The sequence below is a fragment of the Thalassophryne amazonica genome, chromosome 7 (assembly GCF_902500255.1).
Source record: "Thalassophryne amazonica chromosome 7, fThaAma1.1, whole genome shotgun sequence".
NCBI lineage: Eukaryota > Metazoa > Chordata > Actinopteri > Batrachoidiformes > Batrachoididae > Thalassophryne > Thalassophryne amazonica.
Genome location: NC_047109.1, coordinates 29,876,723 through 29,896,630, shown reverse-complemented (window position 1 = coordinate 29,896,630; position 19,908 = coordinate 29,876,723). Strand labels below are relative to the sequence as shown.

Here is a 19,908-nt window from a genome sequence, read left to right as displayed (position 1 = left end):
CACGATCATTGAGACAAGTGACTGTTTCAGGTTCTGTAAAAGACTGTGTGTTCGTAATTGGGGAGGTGGAGGTGTAATTCCCACCTGGATTGCTGACTGTTACTGGGTGTGCACACACCCACACCTAACTGTTTCTGCTTCCTGCCAGCAGTACCAGATCCGACAGCCGGAGATGGTGGCCACCTGGGGACTCGGGACTTGGCGGCTCCAGTATCTTCTGGGTTCGGTGGCAGTGGAAATCGTGTGGGATCCGGTTCCTGTCTGGACAGACGTCTTCTATCCTCGAGCCTGCCCACACGTCACCTCTGTGGATTGACTACATATAAATTCCATAATCGTCTGTATTTCATTGTGCACATTCACAACAGTAAAGTGTTGTATTTTGGCTCATTCATTGTCCATTCATGTTGTGGGTCCGTGTTACTACACTTTCACAACATCTTGTCCAGTTTGTCTGATGTTAAATCTTTACGCCGTTGCTGTTGCTGTTCTTCTCGTCTGCTGTCCTCCTCTTTCCATTCCTCAAACATTTTATTTTGGCCAAAAATATTAAAATTCACTTGGAAATCCATGTTTAATCGCGTTTCTGTCATTCACCTGTTAAAACACAGCTGATCTGCGCCAACTGATTTGCATGTTGATATGGTGACGACCAGAGCGGAGTGATTATAACAGTGACTTAACTCGCCAAACTACGTGTGCGTATACACGAAAATAATACACGCCAGTTAGACATGGAATTGTCACTGACCATGGTATAAATTTATACTGTGTATATATACACAGAAGCAATGGGACAAAACTTTATTTTGAGCTTGTGCCCTTGACTTTTAAACAGTTTGTTCTCAAATAAATTACCATTGTCCTTAGTTGACCCTCAATTAGTGAACCACGTTTGGTCCAAACTGGATTAAAACTGTGATTAGTTTCTGTACATAGTCACAGATACACAGACCATGCAAGAAAAAGATATTTGGGGGAGAGGAGATTTTGGGTAATTTGGGGGCGCTGAATCTGAATCTGGTGTTAGATTTTGCCAATCACATCACGTTTTTGAGATATGCAAATATATTTCTCGTAACAAGCATTGAAGCAAAAGCTGCAGTGTAACAGAACACTTCAGTGCCATAAACAATATTACTGTTCTTGTTCACATTTCATGAATGTGGTTTAAAAACTATGCTTTTGAAGCTGCTTTTGTGCATGTTTACTGGCATCAAACTCCTCAGTGAATGAGCAACTTTTGCGTAAGCCATCAATATGGAATATGCAGATAGCAAAAAAAAAAAAAACATGATGTGATAGAGGAAATCTGAGCTCAGATTTGGATTCAGCACCCCAGAATTACTCTAAAGTAAAGTAAAGTAAATTCTCAAATCCATGCTTGGAACTTATTTATTTATTTGGACGAGGTCCAAAAAAGGTCCATACACATGCTTGAGCTTCTGCTGTGTTCATGTGTAATTAAAAACATGATGAGCTCTGGTCATTTCAGAAAACACTTGCAAGGAGAGTGCCCAGAAACATGGAGAATTAAAAATGAGGCATTTTCATTCTCCTATAAAACAGGATATTCATCAGATGAAACTCATGTCAGTGACATAGTGTTTATTCACTTTTTTAATGTTGGAAAGTTCGTAATAATGAGAAAAAGGACACTTGGCTTCTCTTAAAATTAGTCAGGATATGAGCATGAAGAATCCAGCAGGCTGCTAAGTCTTTGGTACAGAAAACGTCACGTGAACAAGGGCACAATTTAGAACTAGAAATTGGGGGGACAAAGTGCAAGGCCCACAGGGCCGAAGCCCATAGGCCGGGCGTCTGGGGGCTGCTTTAGGCCCCCAGAAGCCAACGGTTTCTAGATAAGCTCAGATGCATTCTGAGCATCCAGAACAGTAAATTTAATGTTTTGAGAAGACCATAAAGTGGACACCATTTGTCTTATGCAATTTGAAACTGTGGATATAAGTACTTTATTCTGAGCATAGCCAACATTGATTTTATTAACATCCTGGTGTAAATAAGGTATCACCACATGTGTAGAACTCAAAAGGAATGATAGGTTGAGTTCTCATTAAAAAAAAAAAAACAACTGCAATGTGGTAAAATGTATTCATAAATATGAAAGAACAGGCTCTTAATTATTAACTATCGCTTACTGTATTTTTTTTTCTCAAGATTTGTTTTTGCATAAGTTTGAAAAAACAACAGATCATAAGTTTAGGATAAATTACTTATCATGAATTTAATTTTCGAAGTGGCACTAATGACAACACTCATACTGAACATAATTTTGCTTGCATAGACTGATTTTGGAGATCAAGCAATAATTGCAGATGGGCTTTCTTAGGTCCCAGATAGCTTTTCACCTTTTCACTAACTAACTTTCAGAATTTAGTAAATTAGCACATGGTCTATTAATACTTATGTGTAGACACTAGTCCCTAGAGGCAACTATTTTTGGTTTCAAATATGGATAAATGCAGTCCCAGAAAATCCCGAATGTGACAAACAAGAAACAGGTGTTGTAAACAAGTTAATGCTGCTAAAAATACAAACTTGCAGAAACAAAGATACTATTCTGACACGGTTTTGCATATAAGACTGACATGGTTTGCACATAAGACTGGCATAGCATGTTTCAAGTACACACATATATGTCAGAAGGTGGGGGGGCATACCATATTCTGTCCCCCCTGGTTGAAAAGGTGGTGGGGACATGTCCCCCCTATCCCCCACCAACTTGCGCCCATGCACGTGAAGCTAGGGATGCACCGATCTCTATACTATTATCGGGTATCAGCCCAGTCCCGTATTCATTTACTTGTACTTGTAATCATAAAACATCTCAGATACTACGTGACCCAATACCCATTTACAGCAGCATAATGTCAACCTCTTAATGTGGGATTTTCACCCACATGCTCCGAAATTTCCGGATTATAAGCCGCTACTTTTTTATGCATTTTGAACACGTCATCAAAAACAGTGATGCAGCTAATTTATGGATTTTTACAGGGTTTCATGTAATTTACTCATAAGTCAAAATACATCTGTCAGTGCTGTCCACTGATTGGCTGAAAGCCGCTGTCCATCATGTGGAGTAAATTCACACACAGAGTAAATAAAAAATCTTACCCATTCATTTCATTGGAATTCATCTTGAAGAAAAATAATCCACACAAAGCCTCCTGACTTTGGAAAACAACATCTGAAAATACTTTAATTCCTCATGTGCCTGAAAAAAAAAGTTCCTCTGTGAGTTCAGCACTTTGTGCCACAATTCCTCTGACAGAATTCAGATCAGGATTTCAGTGGCGGAGGTTGTCCATCAGGTTGGTGAGTTTCAGCCCTTGGCATGAGTGTTCAGGCCAATGGGAGACTGGCTCAGTCTGCTACAAGTGTAATCCATTTGCAGAATGTCGATGGTGTTGTGTTCCGACCCTCTGCTCGCCTCCACAAGCTGCACTTTGGGTCAGATGTTGAGTCACTGCACGCCTCATTCATTAACGGGTCATTTACCACAGGCAATGAGTGATTCTGTGTAAATGAGAGGAAATTATCCCATGATCCACCAACAAAAAATATAAAATAATGTTAAAATTACTCCTTTTTGCCTCCCTGTGTTGCGACACTGCATGTGTGTGTGTGTGTGTGTGTGTGTGTGTGTGTGTGTGTGTGTGTGTGTGTGTGTGTGTGTGTGTGTGTGTGTGTGTGTGTGTGTGTGCGGGCGACACCGTGCTCCTCCAATACTATATGTTCCACTTTTGGAGGAAAAAAAAACAAACATTTACGGTATGTGTTTGTGTATGTTACCGGTACATATTTAATTAAAAGTTTAAAAATAGTGTGGAGAGTGAAAGGCTGTTTAGCTCAGTGTCACAGATTGTAGATAAAAACAGAAACAGGCTCACAGCTGATAACACAGACAAGTTCTTTTCATTGAAATGAATCTGTCTCTCACATTTTCAAAAAAGGCTTTTAGTCCTCACAAACATAAAATTAGTGATGGACAGTTCAGTTCTGTTATTGGTGTTGTATATTTTGTAGTGCTGAAGTCCACAGGTTACATTTAAGTGAGATGTCTGGCAGTGTCATGTTTGTTAAGAAGCACAATTAATTAGGGATGGGTATTGATAAGATTTTATCAATATCGATGGCATTATCGATTCTGCTTATCAATCCGATTCCTTATCGATTCCCTTATTGATAGCTCTTGTGAATTTTCTCTGTACTAAATGTAGGCTTTACAGGTTTTCTATGTCAACAACATTTTATTGAGTCTTAAAGTAAATAAATATGAAATTGGTCACTGTGTCCTTGATCACTGGACATAAATAAAAATAAACAAAATTTGTAGTTTCTGTCAAAAGCATTTCCTTTCAGACATTTTAGCATGAATGTCTCTCCATACCTCTGCGCTGAGCTCAGAGGTACAGTATGGAGCTGCTGCACGGCTGCTGCACGTCAGCGCAGGACGTCTCATTTTGGGGGGAAAACATTGTTTTGATCGATTGCAGTTTGTTTGTTTACAACATTTGGAAAGAGGTGTCAACTGATTTAAACGGCATTTCTCTTTGAATTTATTAATTCCGACTGGACTCTATCATTCTAACTTGACTCGGCAGAGAGCATTTGGAGCTGTGTGAATAGAACGGAGGATGATTCTTGCAATAGGACAGGAGTCCCAGTTAGTGACTTTAATCTTCACAAAAGTTAGGGGTGAGACAGATAAAGCATTTTTGACGAGCATAAGCATGATCCGAATAAAACTCATCAATATCTGTGTTCGTGCTGAAGGAAAATTCTCATTGGCTAACTGACATGTCTTCACGCTCTGTGATTGGCCAGTCACACACAGCGCCCGCCCCTCCCAACACAGACACTGTGCTTGACTGCCTCATGTTTCTCTCTCAGTATTCCTTAAGTTTTCTTCAGCTCGCCTCTTTTAAGTTACTTTGTGAACTTGTTTCATATCATACATGGTGCTTTTGACAAGCAAATGGCTCGTGTCGCGTCGGTCACTGCCTCTGTCGGGTTTTTTATTTATTTGTTTATTTTTTAACTGTTTGTTTGCTCTTCGTTTTGTTGGTGATATAAAGTCAGTTGGAAAACTTTGCTCCTACTGAACACGGTGCTTTTGAGAAGAATACAATGAACAAGGCTGACATATTATTTCCCTGTTTGCCATCACTGGATGTTTGCATGAATCACCAAGTTCACACAGATCATTAAAAAATAAACAGTCTTACAGACCACTTACACACATACACACACATAGCTGAACACACAAAGTAGCCGATATTAATATTTTTATTGAATATGGCTACTAGGGATGAGTGAGTACACCACTATCTGTATCTGTATCTGCTCAACCATCTTTTTTTTTTTTTTTAAGAGCTGACGTAACGTGAATTTCTCCTCTGTGAGATCAATAAAGTTTATCTTTATCTAAATTATCTGTATCCGCATCTGTACTCGTAGTGGGTGGTGCCTAAACCGGAAGTGGGTGTGGTTTAACCCAAAATGGCTGGGGCTTAAATCAGTACATTATTTTAAGTTTGAAATTGATATGGATTGATCAGAAGTTGTTATATTTATTGTTTATTTGAAAACTATTTACAGAACAGCCTCAAAATTAAGATTCAAATCAATGTTTTTGATCACAAAAGTAAGAGAACTATTTACAGAACAAGTTTTTTATGAACTCAGAACATGAGTATTCTTAAGTGTATGAATAGGTATATGTATATGAAATTATACATATACCTAATGCAAGTATAAATTGATCCCTGAACTACAATTTCAAAACACAAATGTGCAAGCCGCAGTACACCAAAAACAACACAAAATAAATAATTGTAATTTAACATACTATAGCACGTAATCAAATAGTTTTTGTAGAGCCTCTTAAAGCCAACCAGAGTACCAAGTGTCCCAAGTGTTAATACCTTTAACAGAAACACAGTGACTTTTTACGGCAGTTTGAATCTTTGATTTCTGAAATAACAATGTTCCTTGTAGATTATAACTGGAGTCCCTCATTTTAAACAGGTCCTGGACATGATGTGGTAGAAGTTTATTTTGTACTTTGAACATTATTTATATTATGATATAATCAATCAAATCCCAAAATTTCAAAATATGCAATCAGACAAACAGTGGATTTGTTGGCTCACGATATGGTTTCTTACTAATAATTCTAGTAAGCAGTGGTAAAGTTTCTGTGGGGTAATCAGAGCTTTTGTAAATTGCAGGTTCAAATCCCGTGAGTGGTATTTATTTTTTAATTTACCAGCATTATTTAACCGCAGGGTTCTGTATTGCGTCCCCTCTTGTTTATTATTTATATCAACCCAGTGATATTCACTAACTATACAACTGGTTTTTATTTTATTGTTCTCCACATCAGCGGCACAATGTGATGCGCCATGTCCCTGCTGCTCGCACTGTGTTCCTGCTCGCATGACACCGTTGCAGCGGGTTTGTTCACGCCTGCCCATTGGCTCGATGTTTTTGTGGTTCACTCATATGAGCTAATCCGCCATGATTCACCCTGATTTGTATTTATTTGTACTATGTGTGAAGGAGCCTTAGTGATGCAAGGGTGCTACCCAGCTCAAAATGTATCTTTGTCATGAAAATGTGATAAGTTGGGAGGGAGACTGTGTAGTAATCGGTTCTTCATCCAGACAGTATATACTCTATATTTAGTAAGAAACCACAGTCCTTGTGGCATCATTTCTTCTGTTTGCATATGGCTTATCACAAATCTTTGAAATATGACTGAAGCCTGCACAGAATAACTCACTGATCACATCTGAATGTCAAAGTGGTCCATACTAACCGACCACACAAAGTTAAAATATTTTGCATGAAAGAGCAGTTGAGGGAGCACATATGTTTGCAAAGATCCAATAGTCCACAATCAAAGGGGGCGCTGTTTCATTATCAAAAAAATATCTTACTGTTAAACAGGCAGACAGACGGGGATGAAAGTGTTACCTCCTTGAAGGAATTAAACATGAACTTGCTTCTGTCCAGATGTCTGACTTTGGATCTGTCTGTCTGTCATCTTTGTCGTGTTTTTCTGCTCCTGCCTTTGCAAAGACAGGGGCTGTGTGGATTGGCGGAGAGCTAAATTGCTCCACATGAGCTCAGTCACGGCTCAGCTCTCCTTGAGATAATGAAATGACAATTAATGGGAAAGCTGTTGCCATTCGCTCATTTGTTGACTAGCTTTTAGAGAAACAGCAAGGGAGGACAGATGGAAATAACTACAGGCAAGTCAGATAGTCAAGTTAGCCAGACACTGCCCAGGAAAAAATAGAAGCCCATACTTTGGTGAAATAATAAGATTTGCTATCAGATCAGAAAACATTTTTATTTACTCTATGATAAATATGACTGATAACATATCAGGATTCTGTTGCATTTCTATCAAAAGCAGCTGTGACTCTGAAGATAGAACCTGTATGGCAAAGGGACATCCTTTATTAACCCTGTGACACTTAATTCAATACAGTATTTTCCATAGCCAGTGGACTACACAGCAAAGAGCTCTGTCCAACTGAGATAGACCCTGACAGAATGCAAGAAGGTGCAGACTTTTCATTTGAAAAAAAAGAAAGAGCCAAAGAAGACCCTTGGGCATCTCATAAAGTTTCTCTCCCGTAGAGTATAGTCTTGTGAAGTCGAAACTCAAGCTACTCCAAAAAACAAATTTGATTTCATTTTTAGATGCAGTCTGTTGCCCAGAAATGCATTTCTTCTCCATGTTGATAAAGCTGTGAGATAAAATACTGGTTTAAATCCATTATCTCAATAATATCAATGCTTGGTCATAGGATCGGAATATAATGGATACAGTATGCATTTAATGTTATTCCAGGCAAGCATTTCATATTGTTTTGTGTTAAAGTACAATTCATTTCACAAGTAAAGCTTGTAAAGTATGACATCAAATTACATCATCAGTGTTATTATGCTGGTGGGGGATGTGATAAAGCTGTGTAATCTAGTGAGCAAAGTCCCTGTCTGCATGGCTTATACAGCAGAGCTTCTTGTAGCTGTGTTATAATGCAAAAGTAAATGAAAAATTACACTAAATCAAAGAAAAGACAAAGTGAATACAAAGTGTAAAGTACACAGCATACAGGAAAGATCACTCTACCTGGTAATGGTTAGCCCTTGCAAGCTCCTGATTGGCTGATTCCACATTGGATGATGTGGTCTGAATGTAATCTTCAATGCTGTCTGGACAATGAAAACAAAAACAGATTTAATTGATTTTGCATCTTCCCATAAGCATTAAGTTAATGCTCACTCATGCAAAAAAAAAAAGAAACAAAATTATGAGTGTTCAAATACATTCATGAACTTAGGTTAGTCAGGTTGTCATGCTGATTCTAATGAGATGATGAAGAAACAAGGGTTTTATAATAATTTCTTCTGCAAAGGAGGTTATGTGTTCATTGCCTTTTGGCATTCTGCCGGTTAGTTATGGCCCCTTCACACACACAAAAAAAGGTGTGCGAATGAGGCAGAAACCAGTTGAAAAAGGCAGAAAAATTGAATTGACAAACCTCGAAAAATTCCAGCCGCTGTCGGGAGGGATAGCCATGTATGATCCCACAGCAACGGTTTTGTGCACACTTGTGTGCACACGCACAAACACAGTGCAACCACGTGAGAGGTGTGATACCACATCGCACTCACACAGCAGCGGAAGCAATTATGCACTGTACATATGTACATAAATTGACGAAAATGTGCAAGGACCAAATAATGAGAGAGCACAGAACATTACACGAACAATAAATGTACTGTTTAAATGTAAGACAATCATGTTACTGGTAATGATGTGTAATTGATGCCTTATGACTTGACGGTCTGTGTTGGAAATGACAAAACAAAAGGATTTCTTTTTGTCTGTTAAAATCTTTAAATCCTGTTATAAAGAGCAGACAATACAATAATCATGGTGTCTAATCAGCATCTTGATATGGCACACCTGTGAGGTGGGATGGATTATCTCAGTAAAGGAGAAGTGCTCACTATCACAGATTTAGACTGGTTTGTGAACAATATTTGAGGGAAATGGTGATATTGTGTATGTGGAAAAAGTTTTAGATCTTTGAGTTCATCTCATACAAAATGGGAGCAAAACCAAAAGTGTTGCATTTATATTTTTGTTGAGTGTATGTTATAGTCCACAAGGGGCCATGTCCACTGACTGCCAGCCAGCGACCAACTCTTAGCTGACACTTAACTTACGTGGCGGGCCTGACATCAGCCTCACCGGCTGGCTGATCGATAGTTTTACATGTATAATTTCAGGTGGCCCAGCTTGGCTGCATGATCAGCACCATGCACGCTGAGACGTGGCTGGGGGCAATCCAAAGTATTCTTGTTTGTTTGTAAATTTCACCATGTCATGAGAGCCTGCCAACATATGTGCATCACGGTGGCGTGTTGAGAGGTGATGTTCTTCATGGCATGGTATGTGCTCTCCAACTGTTAGTTGCAATGACACAGCAGTCAGCTGTCCCAGCATGGACACTGATTGTACTCCGGCCACCGTTCAAGCCATCACCACCTCAGCCACACCTTGACAATGATGGATCATGGTGTTGGGAGGGGGGGGCAACACACTTAGTCCCCATTCGTGTTACTGGGGGAGGGGCACAACACACTCACACACCATTTGTGTTGCTTGGGGGTCGAAACAGCACACTGACCGCCCTTTGAGCTGCTGAACATGTGGACTGTAACTCAAAAGTGGTCGCATGCTCTCTACTTTCTTGCTGGCAGCGTGAATGGCCCCACCTTTTTTAAGTGCCCCGTGAGTGGTGTTGGATGTTTGTGGGTGTCACCTGGACTCTGGCTGAGAGTGGGGCGAATGAGTACTTGCACGCAATTCACCATCATTCGCCTGATGGTATGAAGCCTGCCTTGACTGCATCCAGGGTTCGATGTGGCTGATGATTTCATGCAGCCTCAGGTGTGGCACGATTTGTTTGACCTGCATTTGACATACCGTATGAATGTTGCGAGCACAATCAGATGGCAGTGCAACCTTGTCATGTCGGCCATGGGTTTCTGGCATGAGTGACACACAAATGTAGAGTGCATGTGCTGTGCCCGAATGGATGTGGCGACTGCTGTACGACGCATTCAAAGTGGCTCCGATTTTTCATGAGCAGCATTAAAATTCTCCTTCATGCACCATTGGGCCTCAATTGTGTTATGTGTGAAGGGGCCATAAGATATGCAGCAAGATATGAGGGTGACTGAAGAGTAGAATGTGGTTCTCCATCTTTTGTATTCTGAGAAACCAACATTTTTCTTGAGAATGTGTGATTTTTTTTTTTACTCATTGGGCATAATGTTGCAGACACAATATTTCAATGAAGTGAGTAGGAGTGTGCCAATTTGGCAAAATGGACAAAGGTGGTGGTTTTTTTTTTTTAATTTTTGCAAATTTAGAAAAAAAAAAAAAAAAAAAGAAATCGCATGTACATAAGGATTCACATCCTGGGCCACTCAAGGACATTCACAGAGTTGTCCTGAAGCCACTCCTTTGATATCTCTGCTGTGTGCTTAGGGTCATTGTCCTGCTGAAATATGAACTGTCACTCCAGTCTGAGGTTAAAAGCCTTCCGGACCAGGTTTTCATCCAGGATGTCTCTGTACATTGCTGTATTCATCTTTCCCTCCATCTTGACTTGTCTCCCAGTTCCTGCCACTGAAAGAGATCCCCACAGCATGATGCCATGCTCTAACATGCTTCAATGCATGGATGGTGCCTGGTTTCTGCAAAAGATAGCATCTGACATTCATGCTAAAGATTTTGATCTTTGGCTCATCAGACCAGACAATTTTGTTTCTCATGGTCTGTGAATCCTTTTGGCAAATTCCAGGCTGGCTGCCTTGTGCATTTTACGAAGGAGTAGTTTCCGTCTGGCAACTCTACCATACATGTCTGATTTTTGGATTGCTGCAGAGATGGTTGCCCTTTCGGAAGGATCTCTTCTATCCACAGAGGAATGCGGGAGCTCTGACAGAGTGACCATTGGGGTCTTTGTCACCTTCCTGACTAAGGCTCTTCTCCCTCGATCACTTAGCTCAGACAGGAGGCCTGCTCGAGAAAGACTCCTAATCAATCCAAACTTCTTCAATTTATGGATGATGGAGGCCACTGTGCTCATTGACCTTCAAAGCAGAAGATTTTTTTCCTGTACTGTTCCTCAGATTTGTGCCATGAGACAATCCTGTTTCTGAGGTCTACAGACAATTCCTTTGACTTCATGCTTGATGTGCTCTCACATCCATTGTCAACTGTGGGACCTTATGTGTGGACAGGTGCTTTTACAAATAATGTCCAATCAACGAAATTTACCCCAGATGGACTCCAATTAAGTTGTAGAAACATCTCAAGGCTAAAGCTGTGAATATATATGTGATTTCTTTTATAATAAATATATATATATTACAAAAATCTATTTTTTTCACATTGTCATTATTGGGTATTGTGTGCAGAATTTTGAGGGAAAAAAATGAATTTCATCTATTTTGGAATAAGGCTGAAATGTAAATAAAATGTGGAATTTGTGAAGCACTGTGAATACTTTCTGGATACACTGTAAAATGTAACTTACATTACTCTGAATTTCAGGATCTGTTTATTACAGTAATGTGTTAATTATCTCCATAGTAACTGGCATAACAATCATAGCATCATCAACAGTTATAACACTGGTTAAAGACCACAGTTTTGATGTATTTCACTAAAAACAAAAGGAAACTGAATATAATTTTCAACAAATTATTCATTCCACTGTGAAAGAAGAGTTTGCCATGAAAAGAGTGGTGGCGAAATTCATCTGCACGAAGATGATGGTGCAGCAACAGCGCCTCCGTGTTGTAGCCTCACAGGACATGCCCTGACATGCCCAGCTCTTGCACCATTCGGAAGATTCAGACGGCCTTCGGTGGCTTTTCAGTCGTGTGACTATCCGAGAAATTGTGGACGAGGTGGACATGCCACAACATGTCCTGTGAAGCTTCATCACGGAGGCGCTGTTGCTGTGCCGATGAATTTTGCCACCAGTCTTTTCATAGCAAAATTTTCTGTCACAGTGGAATGTGCTGAAAAAGTGCTGATGTCCACCTCTTCCACAATTTCTCGGATAGTCACACGACGGTCCCACATCACCACAGCGTTCACTTTGGAAATGATCCGGTCGTTTCAGCGTGTTGATGCCAATCGGAGCGCGGCACGCTCTCCACCGTTGTGCAAATGTCTTTAAACCGGTTGTACCACTCCTTAATCTGTGTGATGCCCAGAGGATTGTCACCGAAAGCCGTCTGAATAATCCGAATGGTTTCCACCTGGCTGTGGCCCAGTTTCTGGCAAAATTTGATGAAGTCGCGCTGCTCCAGTTGTTCCGCCATTTTCCTTGCAAAGAAAAAAACGACGAGAGACTCCACCCATCCTCACACAAAGGCTGCTTATAAGCAAATGACGCAACCGACAGGTGTGAAAAAAAATCACGCATGCGCACGAAGGTTCAAAGTTGGCTCATGCAAGCACACGTGATTCAAATCCATCAGGTTTTTGAAAAAAATAAAAAGGTCCGATAGTTTTCTAACAGACCTCGTATTTGGAATCTCTGTGATTATCCACAGCTATACAACATGCTGTTCATCATGAGAAAAACAGATTTTTTTTCCTTTTGTGCCTAGAGTTAATCCTGCAACCTGGTTAGATTTATGAGTAAATATTTGTTCTCTATGGTTTAACCAATCAGTGAAACGCTGTGTACCAGTACCACACAGGCACAGTGAGTGCTGTGAAGACCAAGGTTAGACTTTTTCCAGATAATTCTGGCATATATCAGGGTTGTGTCCAGGCTTCAACACTGTTCAGTGCTTGCATAAACTGGGTGTTGAGTAGAATGCTGGTTGGTGCTTTTTGCAAGAAACAAAGGTTTCACTGACCTTCACTTGACAGATACCCTTTGAAGGATTACATCAAAACTACTTCACGGATTCTCACCAAATTTGCACCACATATACATATATATATATATATATATATATATATATATATATATTAGGCCATGCAAGACTCCATTAAGTTTTGGAGGTGATCCAGATCTGAATTCTGGATCAAGTTTGTCTTTATAGGCTTTTAAGCGTTATGTCAAAACTATTTCACTAATTCTGAGCAAATTTGCACCACCAATTTTGGACGTAATCCAAATCCAGAGTGGCGGAAGTCAGAAATCTTCAATTGCTCATTATTAATATATTAAGGGGTCCCTTAGCACAATTTGTGATGCCTTCCTGTTGACAGAGTCCATATCAGTGTTTGAAATGAGTTATAAAAAACAATCTTACAGTTAGCCTCACCAATTTATAGAATTAATTGAATGTTTTGGCACCATCTATCATCACCTTAGAAATCTTCATGTTTAATTCCAGTTTAATTTGCCATTCTGCCATCTCATAATCAATTTGCCTATGTAGTGTGCACTGTTTTTCTAACTCAGCCACACGTGGTGTGTTGTACATTCTAGGTGCTGGTCACACTTCTGGATAAATGAGGAGACAGCATTATGATCATGATGAGAGCTGAGTCTAATAGAACTCCGACAAGGCAGACAGCTGAAACACAAAAACTGAGTGTACAAAACAATGGTGCTTTAATAAATCACTGAAGTGAGAATACAAAAGCACAGAAGCAGGTGCGGGAACAAGTATACAAAAAAAAATCCAATAAAAAAATGGATGCATGGATAAACCAGGAGGTGTTAAATGGAATGACAAAATTACAAAAAGACTAACAGGTGCACAACAACCCACAAAAATTACTTACACATGAATGAATTAGGAGACTGACAAAAACTAACTAATGGCACAACACTGGAGCTGAAACAACATCCATTGCCCGTCAAACAAAAAGACAAACACATTAAACTATAAACATGAGAACTAATGAGTGACAGGTGCAGGACAAGTGAAAATGGAAATGATGAGACATGAGGAAAAATAAGGAACACTCCGAAAAATAAAGTGAACATCACAGGGTGAGTGGAAAATAAACTCTGATCAAGAAATATATAACAAAACAAACAAACAAAAAAAAAACATAAGATACACAAAATACCAAAAATGAATTTGGACAAAACATCCATCAATAATTAAACAAACAAGTAGCGCGCCACAATAATGGCAAATGAAACATAAAGCGACAGGAGGACAAACATCAACATGACAATAATGAAATACCAAGAAAACATGGAACATACTGCCGATAACGACAACCCACAAAGACCAGGGGGACCAAGGGCAGAGCAGACAGACCTTGGGAGAAAACACACAAATGTCACTCGCAGGAGCGGACAAACACACCCCAGACCGAGCTCCTCTGGAGCATCCAGAAGGTCATTGGCAAACTTCAAATGGGGCTGGACATGTGTTGGCTTGAGCAGGGGGACCTTGGATGCCCGGCAGGATTTTAAATCATGATAGCATAGTGTGTTACTAATGTAATCTTTGTGACTGTTGTCCCAGCTCTCTTGAAGTTATTGACCAGGACCTCGCGTGTAATTCTGGGCTTTCTCAGAATCACCCTTACCCAACCAAGTGAGATCTTGCATGGAGTCCCAGACCCAGGAAGACTGACAGTCATCTTGTGTTTCTTCCATTTTCTAACTAGAAGCACTCAGAGAGCGCATAACTCCACCAAGGCCATAGGGTCACTGACGTCCCATAGAATACCCTTTGGCAAAGAGACTTATTCCACATCATTTCACGCATCTACCATCATATTCCAGATTCAGTGGTTAACCCTCTGGGGTCTGAGGGCATTTTTTTGGACAGTTCACTCTCCTGGCATAAATGTATTATTATTGCTGTTAACAGCTCTCCCTGCATCTCACAATCAAGTTTTATGTCTCTTTTTTCAGGACAACCCGTACTTTCAAAATATATATGCTATAGTTGTGTTTTATAAGTGTAATAAAAGTTTACAATGAGAAATAAGAAAGGAAAAAGTAAAGCGGAAATAATTTTCCACACACTTATTCAAAACACACAGCAAACTATAATAAACTAGTAACACATCACTCCTAAAAACAATCTTTGGTGTGTCACGTGAGGTGAATCTGCCCTACGATTGGATTTTGGAAAACCATGTGATGGTGAACCAATTCCAATTGGACACTCACATTGCTCATGTCATCACACAGCTTCTGTGAGGAGTACAAAGATGGTAGACAGTGGCTTGAAAGTCCGCAGAGTTAACATTTCAGCAAAAAAAGTAAGTTTCTACTGCCCTATGAATGGATTTTGGAAAGCCATGTGATGGTGAACCAATTCCGATTGGACACTCACACTTCTCACATCATCACACAGCTTCTCTGAGGAGTACAAAGATGGTGGACAGTGGCTCGAACATCCACGGAGTTAACTTTTCAGCAAAAAAAAAAAAAAGTAAGTTTCTATCTCATATCATTAAAAAGTTATTTATAATTTTGTAAAGCTTGGTCTCAGCTGTAGTATACGACGGCATCGGCCCCAGAGGGTTAAACTCTTAGAGCTTCAGCAAATGTATTTATAAAGAGAAGCTGCATGAACTACATAAGTTTTTTTTTTATTTTCTAATAACAAGTTTATTTTTTTAGGAGAAACAAATGCTAAATTATTGTTGTGTCGTAAGTTAATTTTTGTTCAGCCTTTGTGACCCATCTTCATGAAGTTAGATGCAAAAATGTTGAAATTGCCCCTATCCTGCAATGATAAAGAATCCTTAAAAAAAAATTACTGGATCCGGATGATATTCCAGATCATTACCAAAATTTAATGACTTCTAAGTTAGGCCAAGATACACCCCTGTTAAAAAATTTCATTGAAATCCGTTGAGGATTTTTTTGAGTAATCCTGCTAACAAACCAACCAACCAACAAACAGACACGACCGAAAACAAAACCTCCTTGGCAGAGGTAATAATTACGCCAACAGCTGATGCCTTCTCACCAAGCTGCTCGCCTATTGTCCTGTAAGCCCATCCCTGTTGTGTGGGCCGCTGAAGAGGAGGTACTGCTGGCCTACCACCACCAGAGGGCGCCCTGCTTGAAGTGCGGGCTTCAAGCACGAGAGGGCGTCGGAGCAACAGAGAGTGACAGCTGTCACTCATCAACAGCACCAGCTGTCACTCATTCTACTATCATCATCCACATCACCATAAAAGCCGGACCGCAACTCCACCTCCCCGCCGAGAAATCAGCTACCACTCAGGTAACCTTCTCTGCTGTGCCTTACCATGACTAAATATTGTTCTGTGTGCAGCCGTTGTTCCTGTGGATACAGTCTTCTGCTGGATTGGCGCATAGTGTGGGTTTGCGACGTCTTCGCCTCTCACTCCATCCAGAGAAGCGACTGACAGGAGCTGCACGGGTGTTCCTATTTTGGAGGTGGAGGTTCTCCCTCCCAGAGGAACTGAGTACTGAGAGATTACTGGGTGTGTATTCACACACCCACCATTAACTGTTTCTGTTTCTGCCAGCAGTACCAGGTCTGACAGCTGGAGACGGTGGCCACCTGGGGACCCAGGACTTGGCGGCTCCGGTGTTCTTCAGATCCATTGGCGGTGGAAGCCGTGTGGGATCCGGCTGTTCTCTGGACAGACGTCTTCTATCCTCGAGCCTGCCCACACATCACCTTTTGTACGATTGACTGTACTTCTCAACTGCAATTGTCTGTATTCTGTTGTGCAATTCACAACATTAAATTGTTATTTTTGGCTTATCCATTGTCCGTTCATTTACGCCCCCTGTTGTGGGTCCATGTCACTACACTTTCCCAACAATCCCAGCCTTGTGCAGGTCGACAATTTTGTCCCTGGTGTCCTTAGACAGCTCTATGGTCTTGGGAATGGTGGATAGGTTGGAGTGTGTTTGAGTGTGTGGACAGGGGTATTTTATACAGGTAACAAGTTCAAACAGGTGCAATTAATTATTTAATACAGGTAAAGAGTGCAACATAGGAGGGCTTCTGAAAAAAAAAAAAAAAACTATAAGGTCTGTGAGAGCCAGAATTCTTGCTGGTTGGTAGGTGATCAATTACTTATTTCCTGTAATAAAATGCTAAGTAATTATTTAAAAATCATACAATGTGTGTGTGTTTTTTTTTCTAAGATTCTGTCTCTCACAATTGAAGTGTAGCTGTGATAAAAATTACAGACCTTTCCATTATTTGTAGGTGGGAAACTTGCAGTATCAACAGTGGGTCAAATCCTGTGGTAGCTGTACCCTAACCACATTAGACTCTACATTAACCAGGTTAGTTAGGTTCTGCTTGCTGATCACTGGAAGACCACTGTACCACAACACAATACAAAAGATGATGAGAAAGCATCGGGCAGGTGGTAGCAGCGTTTGCCAAAAGGATTGAAATGGTGTCATGAATACTTAAAGAACAACAATGAGCACAGGGTAACATAATAGTCAAGGAAGGTTCACACAGGTGTCCTACATTCTTTATTGGAGATTCAACCAAAAATAAGTTGAAGCCTGTAAGATGGCTGCAGCGGAGAGTGTAGCTAGGCAGCATCAGGTAGTGGTTTGCAGAATGACTTTAGATGTAAATAAGAGGAAGAGAGTGAGAGCTCAAATGATCAGATGGTGGAAACTGAAGGAGGAAGACAGTTGTGTGAAATTCAGGGAGGAGGTGAGAAAGGCAATGAATGGAGATGAAGTGATTTTGGACAATTGGAAAAGGACTGCAGATGTGGTAGGGGGGAAAGCTAGGAAGGTTCTGTGTGCGACATCTGGACAGTGGAAGGAAGACTAGGAGACTTGGTGCCGGAATGAATATGTTCAGGAAAGTACAAGGACAAAGAAGTTGCAATAAAGAAGTGAGAAGTGAGTGAGTCAGACAGATAAAGAAAATGGGCAAAAGTACAAGAAGATGTCTCATAGGCTGAGAAGACAAGAGGCAAAGACTAAAGCCTCAGCCCCACTGAATAATAAGCCATGAATAATGAGCTACACATGGGTGTGTCAGCGATTATTCTCTATGTGCCCCTTTGTACCTCACATGTGCCACGTATCAGCCTCTAGTGAGCCACAACCAACCTGGCATTTGATCTCAGTCCAGCCTCGAATGGCTCATGTCACCGCATATGATCCACATCAAGCCACATATGATCCATGTAGCACCCTGTAACATGACGTTGGTGCACGTTTAGGCATGGGTTTGGTCCAAACCTCCAGCCCTCCCACATTTAGTCCCTTTAAAGTCTGGATCTTCAATTCACAGCATCCATTCAAGATGTAGATACATTTTTTAAATGCAGTCCAAAAAAAAAAAAAAAAAAAAAGCTGTACAGTCCAGCCGGTGCCAGGCTGCTGTTCACCTATGTTCCAGAGTCATTACATGCAGCAGTTCTGCGTGTTCACCCACACCAAAAAAAAAACACAGCACAAAACACATGCATAACCAGACCAGCTAGAACCAAACCACGGGTTCCTGGACAGTCACCTCTGCACTTGTTCTCGCTGGCTTTATTTCTTCTGCAGCTTGCAGTCATTTTGACACCTTGATCCAACTTTTAACTTTGTGTTCATCAGTTAATGTCTGCAAAATCGCCCTTTTGCATGCTGGCGTTCCGCATAAATGCTCGTCTTGAGTGTGAGTCACTGCGTCAGCGTGCACAGAGCACACCTCATCTGATCCATTATATAATAAGATGTTAAATCTATCATAAACATACTTTTACAGCTGCTTATAAAGAAGGAATGAATATGCAACTGTTTTACCAAGCTATTACAATATAAACATCACAAACATAAACATCACCTTTTAAGCTGTTCCAAGCACATGAGACAGAGAGAGGAAAAAAGCACCAAATGTCCTCTGTGATTCCAGAAGCGATTAGAGGTGTTTTCAACATCCAAACTCTGACAGAAAATTATTCATCCGCCACAAAATAATTATTTTATATACAGCATCTGGCACACAAAGCAGGTGGGACTGTCACAAGGAAATGCGCAAGAGGGCACAGCCAAAATAGCCTGTCTAAAATAGCCTGTCCCGTCCTCATAGCAGCAAGGTGCTCAGATACTGGGCTTTTAACAGCCTCATGCTCACCACAGACATGCCTCTAAAATCCTTGTTGTACCTTGTACACAAACTGCCCCATGCTGTTGTTGATAAATTTTAAACTTGAAGTTAACGCCACGCTCAGAGATGGGCCTCATTAGCCGAATATTCTGCCTCTAAGAGCCTCTCAGAGCCAATATTCTCCCACTATTGTTGAATAACTGGACTCGTATCTTCTTCTCCTTCTTTGCCTTTTGGCTGTTCCCATTAGGGGTCACCACAGCAGATCAATCGTTTCCATCTCACCCTGTCCTCTGTATCTTCCTCTGTCACACCAACCACCTGCATGTCCTCCCTCAGCACATCCATAAACCTCCTCTTGGGCCTCCCTCTTCTCCTCCTGCCTGGTGGCTCTATCCTCAGCATCCTTCTCCCTATATACCCTGGGTCCCTCCTCTGCACATGTCCAAACCATCTAAATCTCGCCTCTCTGACTTTGTCTCCAAACCATCCCACCTGAGCTGTCCCTCTGATATGTTCATTCCTAATCTTGTCCATTCTTGTCACTCCCAAAGAGAATCTCAACATCTTCAGCTCTGCCATCTCCAGCTCTGCCTCCTGTCTTCTTGTTAGTGCCACCATCTCTAAACCGTAAAACATAGCTGGTCTCACTACTGTCTTGTAAACTTTCCCATTCACTGTTGCTGATATTCTTCAGACACAAATCACTCTTGCAACCTTTCTCCACCCACTCCACCCTGCCTGCACTCTCTTCTTCACCTCTCTATCACATTCTCC

General features: G+C 40.8%; 1 protein-coding gene across 1 annotated transcript in view; it reads right to left on the bottom strand.

The window, feature by feature from the left end:
• Nucleotides 1-19,908, bottom strand: part of LOC117513410 (syntaxin-12-like) — a 417,092-nt gene that overhangs the window by 185,440 nt on the left and 211,744 nt on the right. The window contains exon 5 of the mRNA XM_034173594.1: nucleotides 8,174-8,256. Coding sequence (XP_034029485.1) covers nucleotides 8,174-8,256 — 83 coding nt within the window. The remainder of the gene's footprint in view (nucleotides 1-8,173; nucleotides 8,257-19,908) is intronic.